The sequence below is a fragment of the Periplaneta americana genome, chromosome 16 (genome assembly GCF_040183065.1).
Source record: "Periplaneta americana isolate PAMFEO1 chromosome 16, P.americana_PAMFEO1_priV1, whole genome shotgun sequence".
NCBI lineage: Eukaryota > Metazoa > Arthropoda > Insecta > Blattodea > Blattidae > Periplaneta > Periplaneta americana.
In genome coordinates this window covers 8,150,221-8,164,965 of record NC_091132.1, presented here as the reverse complement: position 1 = coordinate 8,164,965, position 14,745 = coordinate 8,150,221, and the positions used below count along the sequence as shown (strand labels likewise).

The 14,745-nt window shown below is 36.2% G+C and overlaps 1 protein-coding gene across 1 annotated transcript in view; it reads right to left on the bottom strand.

The window, feature by feature from the left end:
• Positions 1–1,746: 1,746 nt before the first annotated feature.
• Positions 1,747–14,745, bottom strand: part of LOC138716413 (RRP12-like protein) — a 53,714-nt gene continuing 40,715 nt past the window's right edge. The window contains exons 18-23 of the mRNA XM_069849483.1: positions 14,351–14,607; positions 10,086–10,261; positions 8,659–8,820; positions 6,485–6,592; positions 2,503–2,677; positions 1,747–1,941 (exon numbers count right to left, since the gene is read on the bottom strand). Coding sequence (XP_069705584.1) covers positions 1,839–1,941; positions 2,503–2,677; positions 6,485–6,592; positions 8,659–8,820; positions 10,086–10,261; positions 14,351–14,607 — 981 coding nt within the window. The 3' untranslated portion in view covers positions 1,747–1,838. The remainder of the gene's footprint in view (positions 1,942–2,502; positions 2,678–6,484; positions 6,593–8,658; positions 8,821–10,085; positions 10,262–14,350; positions 14,608–14,745) is intronic.

The window sequence follows — 14,745 nt, the reverse complement described above, 5'->3', positions numbered from 1 at the left end:
ACATAATAGGACATTGCTGTCCTCTTTGCATTCGTCAGATGAATAGATGCCAATTTCATAAAGATAAGCTGCTACATAAGTATGTTCAATAACTAATCTGGGTTTACTTACTTCTGAATTTTTCCCAAATCAGGTCAGTGTTTTTCCATGATGTTTCTTGTATTTGATTTTGAATATTTGTATTTCCTTACGTATTTGCTTGAATTTTGATTAATTGTGTAACAGATTTTTCTGTCATGGCTTTTTGTAGCACCTCAGTTCCTACAATTCCGATATATGATGGTATCCACTGGAATACTGTAGGTATTGGATTTGAATTTTCTTTCTGATTTCTTGGATGGCGGCTGTTTGTTTGTTATAGTTTGTATTGCTGCTTTGAAATGAATCGGAAAGACCACTTTCTTGAACATGTTTATTTTTAATATTAACTGTTGAGTGCCAATATGTATAGCCTCTATTTCAGGTGTGAAGTTTGTCTGATATTGTCCAACTGGAACATAGTGGGAAAACAGAATGCAATGTATACCTGCTGATGCGTTTTTGTTGTTCGTTCCTGATCCATTTGTGTAGATGGGAAGCCATTCTTTTGGAGGAAACTATCTTATATTGTTGTTATTGCAATTGTTTTAACATATATTGTATAGTAGGATGGTTGAAATCAGTTTATTTATTCTTTTTTACTTATTTTGGGGAGTATTCCTAGTAGACTTTCAAGCAGCTATACGAGTTGTAACCTCAAAGACCAGACCACAATCATCCACTATACTTGAAATCAGAACATCATCAAAACTCTCGCATATCTTCAGAGGAACATCACATTTCAATGGATACCTATGCGCGTGACACACGCACGCACACACACACACACCTAACCAGACTTGTAATGTAATATAATATATTTGTAGTTAAGCATTTCTTTCAGCAAGATGGTACTTTTTACATATTTTGCATCCAGTGCGATCCCACGTTATTACATCGTAATTTATGCAAGTCATATCTTACTTAATTCCCTCTTCCACTCATGTTCCTTCTAAATGTATCTTTATCACCTCTACTCTTCTATTACTTCTCCACTTCTCATACTCGTGATGATCTACTAATGGCACCCACACTCATTTCCATCTCCTCACTTCACTTCACTTGCCATTGGCATCCTTGTCCCCCCCCCCCCCATTGTCTACTTTTTCTTTCTTTTTTTCTCGCACTACTTCCCCCCACACCTTAAATCGTATTGTTTCTTCTGCTATTATTCCCTCTTCCTTCACCGCTGTTTTCTGGTTCTGTTTCACTCCTCCTCGACTGCCTCGCCATTGTTCCCTAACCAGACTTAAACAAGGGATAAGGGGAAAGTCTTGGAATGATATGCGTCAGAAATGGGAAAATACAAAACCAAACCACAGAAAGAAGCTACAGCAGTCTTTAGATTGGAAACCAAACATAACTGTCTTGCAGCACTCAAGGAGTGCAGCATTGTGAGGAAGAAGATGAACACTGATCACTTTCAAGTATGCAAAAAATTAAATCAGCACCTCCAGAACACATCATCACTATACTGTACTGGTCAGCGAGAAAGCTAATGGGATAAGCCCCACAAAGCAGACCATTTAGGAGGAGGGAGAAGAAGAAGAACTTGCTGTATTTTGGAGAATACTACTTACTGTCCAAATCAGTAACATCTGTTTATGACATTTTTAGTGCATTGGCTTTATTGTTCAGAATGATCCCAAGAAAAGAGTGGAAGAATGCTTAGCTCAGCAAATAATTTATTATATATTACATAATAAATAACAAATTATATTTAATTTACAAGAATGACAAGATTCACTTTGCCTGCTTTCCTACTTTTTCGCTTCTTTCTTCTTGCTTTTGACTCCTTTTCGTACACCTTTTTGAGCAGCATGACAGTAACTGGCAAACTGGCCTGCATACTTCTTCTTTTTGCTGAAAATTACAAAGTTGTAAGTATAATGAACGTATTGACGGTAGTTTATAAACTAAATGCAAAATAATTAAACATAGATTGAACTCCAAGAGTGCAAGCATTACTACACTATGTCAAGAATCTTGACCTAAAACGAAGAATCAGACAAGTAATCATAAGCATTATGCCAGATGTTCTTGTCAGAGTGTGGGCTGAAATTGAATTTTGCTTAAGACGTCTGTCGTACTGGTAATGGTAATCATATTGAAATTTACTAACGTTATTTGGAAACTGAATTATTGAACTAATTACAAGCACCTTCAATCAATTACACATAATACATGCTTCACAGCAAACTCGTAAAACCACATCATTCATTTTCGGAAACCCTGTATTTAACTGTATGCCAACAGGCAGATGATCTGGTGGAAGGATGCACTGGAAGGACCAATTTACTCTTCAAATTCTTGAAGACGGAACAGACCCAATAGTCTAATTCATGAAGAAGTTGATGACTAAGTACAAAATGTTAATGATGACATGATAAAATGAAAAGTGTAGCAAATTTAATATCTACTGACCGCCTGTTGAGCACTTTTCTTGACAAAGGAACGTATGCATATGGATCTGGTCTCCCTTTCTTCTTGACATCACCTTTTGCCTTCTTGGACTGATACTCAGCACCGCTTACTAATGAAGTTGTCCGAGACCGCCCTGCAGAGCGCTTGACAGGTCTGTGGATCCCTGAGCCTCCAGCTGAAACAATGAGGGTTCGACAACTTTCACAGTAATAAAATACTTGATCATGTAATCACTAATCATAATTAATATCTCGACCCAATTTCTTCTTTCAGCATTGCACTGTAATGTGAGAGAAGGAATTATCATGGTGCAGCTTCCAAGATAAGATACTTTCGAAGAACATAGTCTCTTTAGCTTGCTCTAGGCGGCCCGAAGTTTGAGTTGGTGGACACCGGAGGATGGAGGGGGGAAAAGGAAAGATTTAGGCTACCAGAAAGAGGCGCTGGACAGGAGCAAATATCCTCTGAAACAATCGAAATTTCTAGAAATAGTAGTGAGGAAGAACATTCCTATCTGGAATAAATAAATGAGAGGGGAAACATTTAAAAGGTAGGATGCGTATTTTCCGGGCTAGAGGGCCATGGTCTGTCGGTGTTACAACCAAATGTTTCATCCACTACTCCGGTGGACATCTTCAGTGGCGTGGTACACGTGTGCGGAGAGATCTGCTGTGTGTATCAGGAACTGGCATTGAGACTGACAGCACGTCGATATTTAAGGTGTGGGGCTGTTGTTGCTTGTTGTTGTTGCCGCGGTCCGCACTAGTGGCTTCGGTGTTCTGATTGTTTGTGGTAGTGTCTAATTGTCGGAGAGAGGGTTTGATGCGTGTGCTTCTGAGGGCCGGATACCTCGTGGTCAACAAAGCTTGGTATCCGGCCCTCAGAAGCAAACGCATCAAACCCTTTCTCCGACAATTAGACACTATGACAAACAATCAGAACACCGAAGCCACTAGTGCGGACCGCGGCAACAACGACAAGCAACAACAGTCCCACACCTTAAATATCGATCTCTCCGCACACGTGTACCGTGCCACTGAAGATATCCACCGGAGTAGTGGACGAAACGTTTGGTTGTAACACTGACAGACCACGGCCCTCTAGCCCGGAAAATACGCATCCTATCAACGCCGGCCGTGAAAGCCTACATTTCAAGATTTAAAAGGTAGTCCACCATGTTAGTCCTGTGGTCTGTTTCCAGACTAGCCCACCCAGCAGGGTAAAAAATTTCGTGTAAAATTTCTACCTTGGGCCTAAGAGAGATAGCTAATCACTAAATTGTGCACCGATATGCCCGAGTTAAATCCCAAATCTCTCTGCAGTGCATATGAAGAGAAGGTACATATCACTGTTGGCAGTGATTTGTCCGTCGGATGGGGATGTTAAGCCTGGCAGCCCTCTCTCATGCTATTTGACATGAATATGTTACGTGCAAGTTTCCCCTTCTCCCTTCCTCATCTTCATCATCCATTCCTTACATTACACTTACATATACACTCACCATAGTACACAACGTAACTCTCCAGATACACATCATGCATAGCGTGGCCTGCCAAAGTGGTGTGCAACTTAAAAAATGGATCACAGTCCTGCCATCTACGCACAATATGCAGGACCCGAATCACACAAGTGAAGTGAGCAGCATTGAATAAACACACATTTAAAAGGTATGCGAAAATGCATCCTTGAAAGCGAGTTCAGGACTGAAAAAAACTATGTGAACTCGAAGCCTGTTGGTCACTTGTCTCACATCACAAAGCTCTTGATTAAGTCTACATTTTAGTAATAAATAATCAACATCAGAAGTGTTTATATGGGAGGTTAATGAAGAGCTATGAAAAGCCATTGCATTCAGTGTAGGAAGACCAATGAGAACTTGGCATGCCAATGACGACCCAATATTTGTACAATGATTATGATGACGGTTTCTTTAATAGTTTTACTTCCTACAATGAGGAAATAAAAGAAACACTATCCTGACCCTCCTTTGTACTGCTGATGCTAGGCTATCCAAAGAGAACTTTGTCGTTTGTCATAGTGGTGTGGCAATGGTTCATCATCTCAGGACTGGTTTCTGCTCTGACACATGTTGTCAAGACATCCATCTTCCAGATACACGATTTGTGTTCGGTCTATAATCCTGTGGACTCTTTGTCACTGAAATCCTCCTGAAAATAACACTCCTACTTGCTCCAATCACTATAAAAGCAGTACTAAGACTATCAGAAGGCTGTAATTTGTGCCATGATAGAATCCAGGTCAGCTTTGAAAAGCATTTTGTAATCTTCAGTGCACACTTTTTCTAATCTCAGACAAAACTTCAGTGCAGTTCACTTATTGTGAATTGTATGTATCCAAGAAACAGAACCATGGACAATGGAGAGTTCTCATAGGAAGTGTGTGATGATTTTCGCCATAATTTGTATACTGGGAGAAAAAAATACATTGCAAATCCTTCTTAAACAGCACTCACATAGCTTCCTTCTTCTCTGGATTTGTATTATCAATGAATGATTCCATACACACTCTCTTCAATTTACAGTACACACATGAAATGTTAATTTAACAGATTATTAGTGATATAGAAGTGTTAAAAATGTGTATTCAAGAATGATTATTAAAGAATTTAAAATCAGCATCCTATTCCCTTTCTCTCTTATACCGAATTTTGCACACCTCTACTCCCTCTTACTTATCTGTCCGATTCCACAGTCTTTGTCGGTATCATAACTTAAATACTCGGTCACAATATGATAACACACTAGAAATACCACTGCACACATCATCTCTTTATTCTTCATCTCGTCACTGGAATTCTCTGCCGCCTGAAGTCAAGGGCTGCCGAACTTTAATTTCCTTTAAATGTAAATTAGAAAAATATCTTATGATGAGTTGCCAGACCTAACGCATTGCAAATATTTAATGGAATGTGTTCCACTGTATTATTTTTTTTTTTTGTTTCTTATTTGTATTATCTAAATCGTGTTTATTTATCACTTAACGCCTATATGTATCCCACTGTGTTGTTTTTTATTATTAATCTATGTTTGGGTACATTTTATTCAATTGTCGGTTTCTGGTTTAATTATGTAAATCCTACTTAATTGTAATCTAATAATAATATGTATACTAAGGTGTTTATTTTTATTTTTACTGTGTACATTTTTTTATTGAATTATCGGCTTCTGTTTTTATGTGATTCGTATTGATTCTAACAACATTAATATGTATTTCACTATGTTAATTTTTATTTTATGAGGTAAATTTTATGTAACTACCTCTTTTGATCTCATTATGTACCTAAATTGTATCAGTATGTAATTACTTAATTTCGATCCAGTTTTATGTTCAACTATGTAAGCAAGTTTTAATCCTGGTTGAGTGTAAGAGAAGGCCAGGTTAAATAAAGCCATTATTATTATTATTATTATTATTATTATTATTTACTTACTTACTTACTTACAAATGGCTTTTAAGGAACTCGAAGGTTCATTGCCGCCCTCACATAAGCCCGCCATCGGTCCCTATCCTGTGCAAGATTAATTCAGTCTCTATCATCATACCCCACCTTCCTCAAATCTATTTTAATATTATCCTCCCATCTACGTCTCGGCCTCCCTAAAGGTCTTTTTCCCCTCCGCCCAACTAACACTCTATATGCATTTCTGGATTCGCTCATACATGCTACACGCCCTGCCCATCTCAAACGTCTGGATTTAATGTTCCTAATTATGTCAGGTGAAGAATACAATGCGTGCAGTTCTGTGTTGTGTAACTTTCTCCATTCTCCTGTAACTTCATCCCGCTTAGCCCCAAATATTTTCCTAAGCACCTTATTCTCAAACACCCTTAACCTATGTTCCTCTCTCAGAGTGAGAGTCCAAGTTTCACAACCATACAGAAGAACCGGTAATATAATTATTATTATTATTATTATTATTATTATTATTTATTCTTACAAAATATGATGAGATCTTTATACCTTGATATTTGGTGGAAGGCTGACCCACTCCAGTTACAGCTTCGCTGACACTCAGTTTCCTCTTTCGGCCAACTAAAGCTTTAAACGATTTGTTGTCGTCTTCATCACCTGTGTATATATAAAAACACAAACACATATACAATTAAAAGGTCTGTTGACTTTTCCAACTATGACAGAAAGGACTCAAAAGTTTGGAGGCTATACAGTTAATATTGACTGACACACCGACCAAATGGCTGATTTATTGAAGCAATTGGTTTGGTAAGCAGTGAGTCAACTCAAGATGTTCTGACATGGACAAGTAAAATGCCGGTTACCGACCTCTGGTTTTAATTTTGTTATTTTGTTGAAATGAACATAAATACAGGGGCGGCCCGTCCATAAGAGCTGCGGAGCTGCAGCACTCCATGCTTTGACAGGAAAATAAAAATAATATTTATTTTAATTTGTAGAAGAATTGTTACAGCTTTTATTGGTAAATTGCTTTATATTTCATCTGGCCGGGAATATGTACTATTATCTTATGCATAATCTTTTTGCTCATCGACTGTATTGGAATTGACACTGCATTCAAAGTCGTCCTGGGATCTGCAGGGTGGGACAACTCGTAAGAGAGTGTGTCTTGATGGTCAGGGGGTAGAGAGGTGAAGGGAAGCAGAGGGAAACTGCCGCTGTTTAAAACCCATATTTCGCTGCAGTGGCTTGCAGAGCCAGGCCACAAGGGAAGATCTTTCCTCCCCTCCCACACCGCTATTGTAATGCTGCATCAAATGGATTCTCTATTCCCTTGAAACTTAATGACAAAATTTTTATTTTCTTTTCATATACTTATTGTTGTAGAATCTTATCGAGTTAATATAATGAAATTAATATTCTCTTTTTCCTTATTATTACGTACATATCCAGGAGAACCTAATATTTGCCTTAACTCAAAATGATTGCATGAGTAGAATCCTTTTGACAAAGCACGTAAAATACGAAGGAGACTTCTTTTCCAGTTTTAGAAAATTGTTGACCATCAGTCATTGCTTTGGTGTGACGTCTTAGTACCGTAACTTAACCAGTGCAAATTTGCAAGCAGGAGTGTGTGTGAATTACAGAATATTAATTTTATTTTTCTCAACTTTCCCTTGCGGAGAAGATTGATGTAATGAAGTGAAATTAAAGGGTCGTCCGTTACCCGACTTAAATCTTACTCAAGCTTCATCCAACCGAAATAGTGCATATATGTATGGAAGTATAATGATGAAATTTACGCTAAGCATTTGTGGTTACGTGGATGTGAAAAAAAAAAAAAAAAAAAAAAATCTATATTTTGTTTTCCTTGCCTCCTCTTCGGTGGTGATGGATGCTACATGGACTAGGAGTGTGTGACACATTTAGGACATTTGCCCCTAAAAAGCAAAATTCACGAATCTTCGCAGTCTCACCTGAAACATGTTGTTTCATTGGCTATGTTAGGCAAAACTAATATTGCTGTGCAATTAAGTGAAACGAACAGAACAAACATTCTCAAACATAATCAAGAAGTGAGAAAAAATCGTGAAATTATTTTTAAAAAATATTGATTGTATCAAATTTTGTGGCCAATATGAACTTCCCCTTAGGGGACATGATTAAAAACGATTCGAAGAACCCTGGTGTATTTCGTGGGTTGCTACAGTTCGTGAGTAATCTAAAAGAGCCTCTCAAAAAAAAAATCATTTGGAACATATCACTGTTTAAAGGTAATTCTAAGACAATTCAGAATGCACTGGATTTTTTTTTTTTTTTTTTTTTAAAGCAAATGATGCCACAGGCATCTCCCAACTAAGTGAGGAAGTTTTGGTTTTTCGATATGTAGTGCATTTATTTTTGTCCTATACTTATTAGTAATGATAACAAGAAGTGAAATTTATATGTACCAAAATCTACTGCAGCTCTCCCAGTCCACAAGTTCACGAGCCGCCACTGCATAAATATACTGTAAAAAGTGTGTTAATATGTCAGACATGGAACTGCCTTTTATGACAAAAGTTTAAAATCAGAAAACTGGTCTGGCACTTCTACTGAGAGCTGTTAAATAATGATAAAGACAAAGTAGAAAGTCGTAAGTCATTTTGCAGAACCCTTCCGTATATAAACAGTTCCCACTTAACGTGTGATATGAATTAGTACACGAAAGGCCATCTCACCACTTTCCAGATCGCTGTTTGCTGGTTTCCTCTGGGCAGCATCACCCTCATCACCACTGTCAGAATCATCTTTAATAATAAGTCTCCCATCAGTTGCTGTCTTGAATGGTGCACACTTCTCCTTTCGGACAACTACATTTTTCTGTGCAGTAGGATGGGTAGCTAAGGAGTGAAAAAAAAAATAAAATACATTGAAAATATCGACGTGAACAAATGTACATGTATGACACACAAGTTATATTTTTAACTGACCTCTTACCAATTCCAAGAACTGCAGTGCACACTCTTTATCCTTCGTTCATTTTTAGAAAAACAGACGTGCATACCTTTACGTTTACAAACATAACACCTCTTTAAACATTATTGACTCAACCTTATCACAAAAAAAATTCGTGAGCATTGTTGAAAATCAATGGAAAGAACCATTCTCATACGCTGAGATCAGGACAAGAGCTCAATGACTCTGGAAACTGCATGTTACGACAAAGATCCCAAAACGAGGGGAATTTCAAAGACCAAGAAGATCTGAACTATACTTTGCTGTGTGGAAAAGCTTCAGGGCTTCTACTGTGTTGTCTTGGTGTTGGTGGCTGACGTTTCGACCGCTGTGTTGTGGCCATCTTCAGAGCAGTTGTTGGATGAAGATGGCCACAACACAGCATTCGAAACGTCAGCCACCAACACCAAGACAATGAGGTAGAAGCCCTGAAGCTTTTCCACACAGCATGTACACCAGCCGCGGAAGCCTACGCGAACACTGAACTATACTTTGCTTCCTAAAAAAAATGACACCTCCAGCGATGTTGGGGGGAAAAAAAGTGCCTAAACCAGACGTGAACATTTCGTTACTGGATTTCATACATAACAATGTTGCCGCATTTCTACTGAACAGATGCACGTGCGTCAGTCATCTTACTAGAGTACACAAAAGCATAGTTGTTATATGCTGTTTTATTTTACTAAGGATGTCAACTTGTAAGTTTAATATATACGTTTGTTTCTTACATGTTCCCATTCTAACAAAGAAATCATTTCATGATATTACCTGTACATTTATTTTATTTTATTTTATTCAGATTTTTGAGTTGTTCAAGTCTTTCCAGCGAAGTTAATCTACTTTACTTTGTTTCTGAGCGGATTTTGTAATTAGCATGATAATAGTATATGTTTGAGAATTTCAGTTTGATGAATTTTACAAAGGTCACTTAGGCTATTGATATTTGTGAAGATAGAATTCTACCACTCTGTGCCCATATATTTCATAATTTGCATTAAGAAAGTAAATTGTAGTTCTGATGTCTACTGCTATCACAATAGTCAAAATAAATATGCTATTTATTTTTGATATCAAAGAAGTAAAGGAAATTTCTCGTCTATGGATGTAGGATACTATACAGTAAAAAAAAATAGCATTAATAGTAAAATACCTGTTATTTTCTTTGCAGCTGACACATCTGTGAAGTCAACAATGTTATCACCATCCTCTTGTATCCAAGTACTTGACGCTTTCTTTTTCTTCTTATTCTTATTCTTTGGCTTATCCTTTGAAGTAACCTCTGTTTCGATATCAGATTCTTCAGAATCCGCCAGAATTTCCTCAATGCTAAAGAAACATAATTTCATATTAGTAATTATTTACATATTTTCCCTCTGAATTTAAGTGATCAAAATTTAAAAATTAAGATGTATCCTAAATGTACTTTACATTTGATGAGAGTAAAAAAGGATGACAGATTTACTACAATAATTAAGAGATTCCTTGTTCATGAAAAAGACAAATAAAGATAAATTTCTATGTGGACAGAGTTGCCAGAGGTCTTGGATTTTAAAAACAGTTTTATATTTAAGAGAAATGTCACATGTCCTTTATAATTTGTTTATGAGACGTCAATTGTCCCATGTTTTCAAACATGATTCAGTGATTTAAATAGTGGTTAACTAGATGTTATAAATAAATATTAGTTTGATAAGCTATCAGTTGCAGCTCATTTGTCAAGGGTCAGGACAGCCAAGCAGATAATGATGTAGACCAGTATGCACAACAACCTATGTTTGAATCTTCCAATTTCCACTTTTTCTTATACATTATTCTCTTTCGTTCAATAATCTTTTCAGGTTCTTTCACTAAATTTCACATACGATTCAACACATTTCTCACATTTATTGAGGCCTTATGTTGACATGAAATACATTGATACATATGCGAAAACCAATAAAAGAGTATGAATATAATTTATTTATTTATTTAGAATATTAACGTGCAAAAACAACAGCACAAGGCCAATTACAGTTTAGCACGATACAAAACAGAACAAAACAACAAATGATGATGAGAATGAATGATAGAAAATGGCAATGAGATGAAATACAAACAATATAATAGACTACATCAATCATTGATCAAATAATAATTATAAAATTAGTACAATGAGATAATTGAAATAATGGGATAGTCTACATTAATCAATTGACCAAATGCAAGAAATAAAATGGACAAATAATTATAAAATTAGATCAGTGAGTTAAAAACTCAAAGATATACTACACATTAAATGGATCCAAGTTGAATCCATGCAAATTAGCATATTTAATGCATCTGCAGACCGGAGAGAGAGATTTAGGATTCTTATTATAAAACAATTTATGAAATCTTAAACCATTAGCAGGAATACGAAGACTGATATTGCTTATGAAAGATTCACAATCAATATCACCCTTAATGACTTTACAAAAAAATAAATAATCAAGATCCTGACGTCTGGTGAACAAACTACCGCAATTGAAATAATTGCATTTAATCTCATAGTTATAATCGGAATTTGGTAAAAATCTATAAGAACAAAAGGAAATAAATTTTCTTTGAATATTCTCCAATTTAGCCGAGTCAGTGGAAGTAATGGAGTTCCATACAACAGATGCATATTCAAGCTTGGATCTAACCAACATATAGTATAAAATTAATAAATACATAGGAGTGGAAAAAGAATAAGTTATAGACCTAATTAGACCAAGCATTCTTAACGAATGGGTATAAATATATTGCACATGATCATGGAAATATAATTTAGAATCAAGTAGGACACCAAGATCTCTAATACAATCTTTCTTAGTAATTACGACATTACTGAGAGAATAGTTAAATTTTAGGGAGATAGTTTTCCGTGAATAATAATAATAATAATAATAATAATAATAATAATAATAATAATAATAATAATAATAATAATAATAATGTTGTTGTTTGCCAGTGCTCAAGACTTCAATTCACTCCATTTTCTTAACAAATGTCCCAATAGTATGTTGTAAGTTGAGTTGATATATCAGTTTCTGAACTGCTGTACACCTCATCAGTTGGTTTTTATTCATTACAGCATTTGGATCCCTACTAAGAGTACACTGGGGTGATGAATATAACGTTTATTCTATGTAAATGAGCATCCAGACAATCATGACCAGTTGTTAGTCACAAGATTGCAGCTGATTTATTTCTTGGTAAATCTGAGATGATGCTAGAGTCTTTTAATAGAACATTGCAGGGTTTATCTTTACTATTATCGTGAAGTTCTTCTTTGAATTTTGCCTGGAATATATAGCTGATCCATAATTTTACATTATGAAAGGAAAGATTTGTTAGGGGGCACTGTTTAATTTTGGTTCCTTTCTTTGCCAAGGAGTCTGCTGTACTACAATAATAATAATAATAATAATAATAATAATAATAATAGCTTTTTTGTTGGTTACTTAACAATCCTATATCAACTACCAGGTTATTAAGTGTGGAAGGAATTGGTGACAGCAAGATGGTATTTGGCGAGAAAGGCTGAGGACTGGTCGCCATAGATTATTAGATTATCTGACAAAACCTAACAAGGTAATCAGCACAAACGGAAATTGAACCCACTCCTAATCATGCTCCCGATCAGCAGGCAAGCATACCTGCCCCAGAGACTGTGGAAATAATAATAATAATAATAATAATGACAAGGATTATTAGTGCTCGAATAATATGGCAATACATATTTGTAGTTTACTACTGAAACCTATCTTCTTTGTGGCCGGGTAGCTCAGTTGGTAGAGCAGCTGGCTATGGACTGGAAGGTCCGGGGTTCGATTCCGAGTGGTGACGGGATTTTTCTCATTGCTAAACTTCCAGAGGTTCACTCAGCCTCCTATAAAATTGAGTACCAGGTCTTTCCTGGAGGTAAAAGGCGGTCAGAGTGTGGTGCCGACTACACCACCTCATTCTAGTGCGAAGGTTAAATGTTATGTTTTATTTAACGACGCTCGCAACTGCAGAGATTATATCAGCGTCGCTGGATGTGCCGGAATTTTGTCCCGCAGGAGTTCTTTTCCATGCCAGTAAATCTACTGACATGAGCCTGTCGCATTTAAGCACACTTAAATGCCATCGACCTGGCCTGGGATCGAGGTCATGGAAAGGATGGGGCTCTACCTCCATGCCCCCCCCCCCAAGTGCCTTCATGGTGTGTGAAGGGGATACCTTTACCTTTACCTATCTTCTTCTTCTTCTTCTTCTTTTGGCATACGGCTCTTATAGTTTAGCTAAAGCCTCCTTTAAAACAATAGCCCAATCACTTCTGTCATCTGTCCTCTTCCTCCATCTCCTTAGTCACACTTTCCTCAAATCTTCCTCAATACAGTCTAACCATCTCAATCTGGGACAACCCCTATCTCTCTTTCCCTCCAGTGTACTGAAACCTATCCCCATTTAAATTACTGCATATACGTGAATACTCTGCGCATATTTTTTCTGGAATTTAGCAAAGAAAAACTGGGGTGCACACATTATTTGATTTTACTTCGAATCAAACACTTTTTAAATTTTCTCTCCCAAAGTTAGAGCGCGTGGAGTATTCTCGTATATACGGTAATTGCAAATTGGGTAATTTTGAGTACCTACCCTAGTAGGTTTTTAAAGCACGTATTTTAGCATGTTTACTTATAAATACTTATTTTCTTTAATTTTGAAGAAAACGTCAGTATTCGTGAATTCCCACACGCATATACAGACTTTTTTTTTCCATATAGAAACGAAATGTTACCCTTTTTATTTTTTTGTAATATCGTTTTATCATGTTTCATGTGCATTATGCAATTCAAACCTAAGAGTAGAAACAGTTCGAACTCTATTATGCACTACAGAACTGATTTATATAAGCTTAAGCTTGAATAACAGTGCAAAGGTTTTCAACAAAATTGAGAAATTTTATGAGCACATATTTTTCAACTTTTAAGCGCATAAAAAATACATATTTAATGGAATTTTAATCATATAATTATCTGAGTCCTAATGATAATGTAAACAAATTTTTAACACTAGAGAATAGTACAGTAAACATAATGATAATGGTTTTATTTATTAGTAATAATCAAAATAATAATACTAATACTGATGATGATGATGGCAATAATTGGAGGTGCTGAGATTCAAACCAGTTTTCATGTGTACTCGTCTACACTGTTATACATTCTACTGTATCAACTGAGTATTAAAAAATCTGAAGGTAACACAATGTTTTTATCTTTTTGTTAAATGCCTGATCGTCCATGTCTACAGCCTAGATGTATTTGAATCTTATCTTGTAACTCGGTATGCATTTCATTAAAATGTAGCGAGCTCCCCCACCCCCATTAGATGGCTACAAAATCTACTGACTAAAGAAAGGTTTACCTTTTAGGGCGAGACTTCACTGTAAAAGATTTTTCCTGATCACTATCATTGTCCTCTTCGTCCTGCACACTCTTCTTCTTCCTAACCTGAATTTTGTGAAGGTTTCGTAAGCGTTTGTGAGTGATGACATCGCTTTTGGGAACCATTGACACTATTGCATCATACCCAAATTTGCGAATCAAGCGGTCAAAAAGATTTCGAGTTTTTAAACGAAAATGATGCTTGCAATCTTCTACCATTTGTACTAGAGTTGTCACCTGGAAAGATAAATGAGAAACAATTATTATGCATTTCCACCAGATTTTGAAGACTTTCATTAAGAATAAACATTGAAATTGTGAAACTAAATTCTGTTTGCATGTAGAACGTTTATGGATATCTTTGTGCCAAGGCCT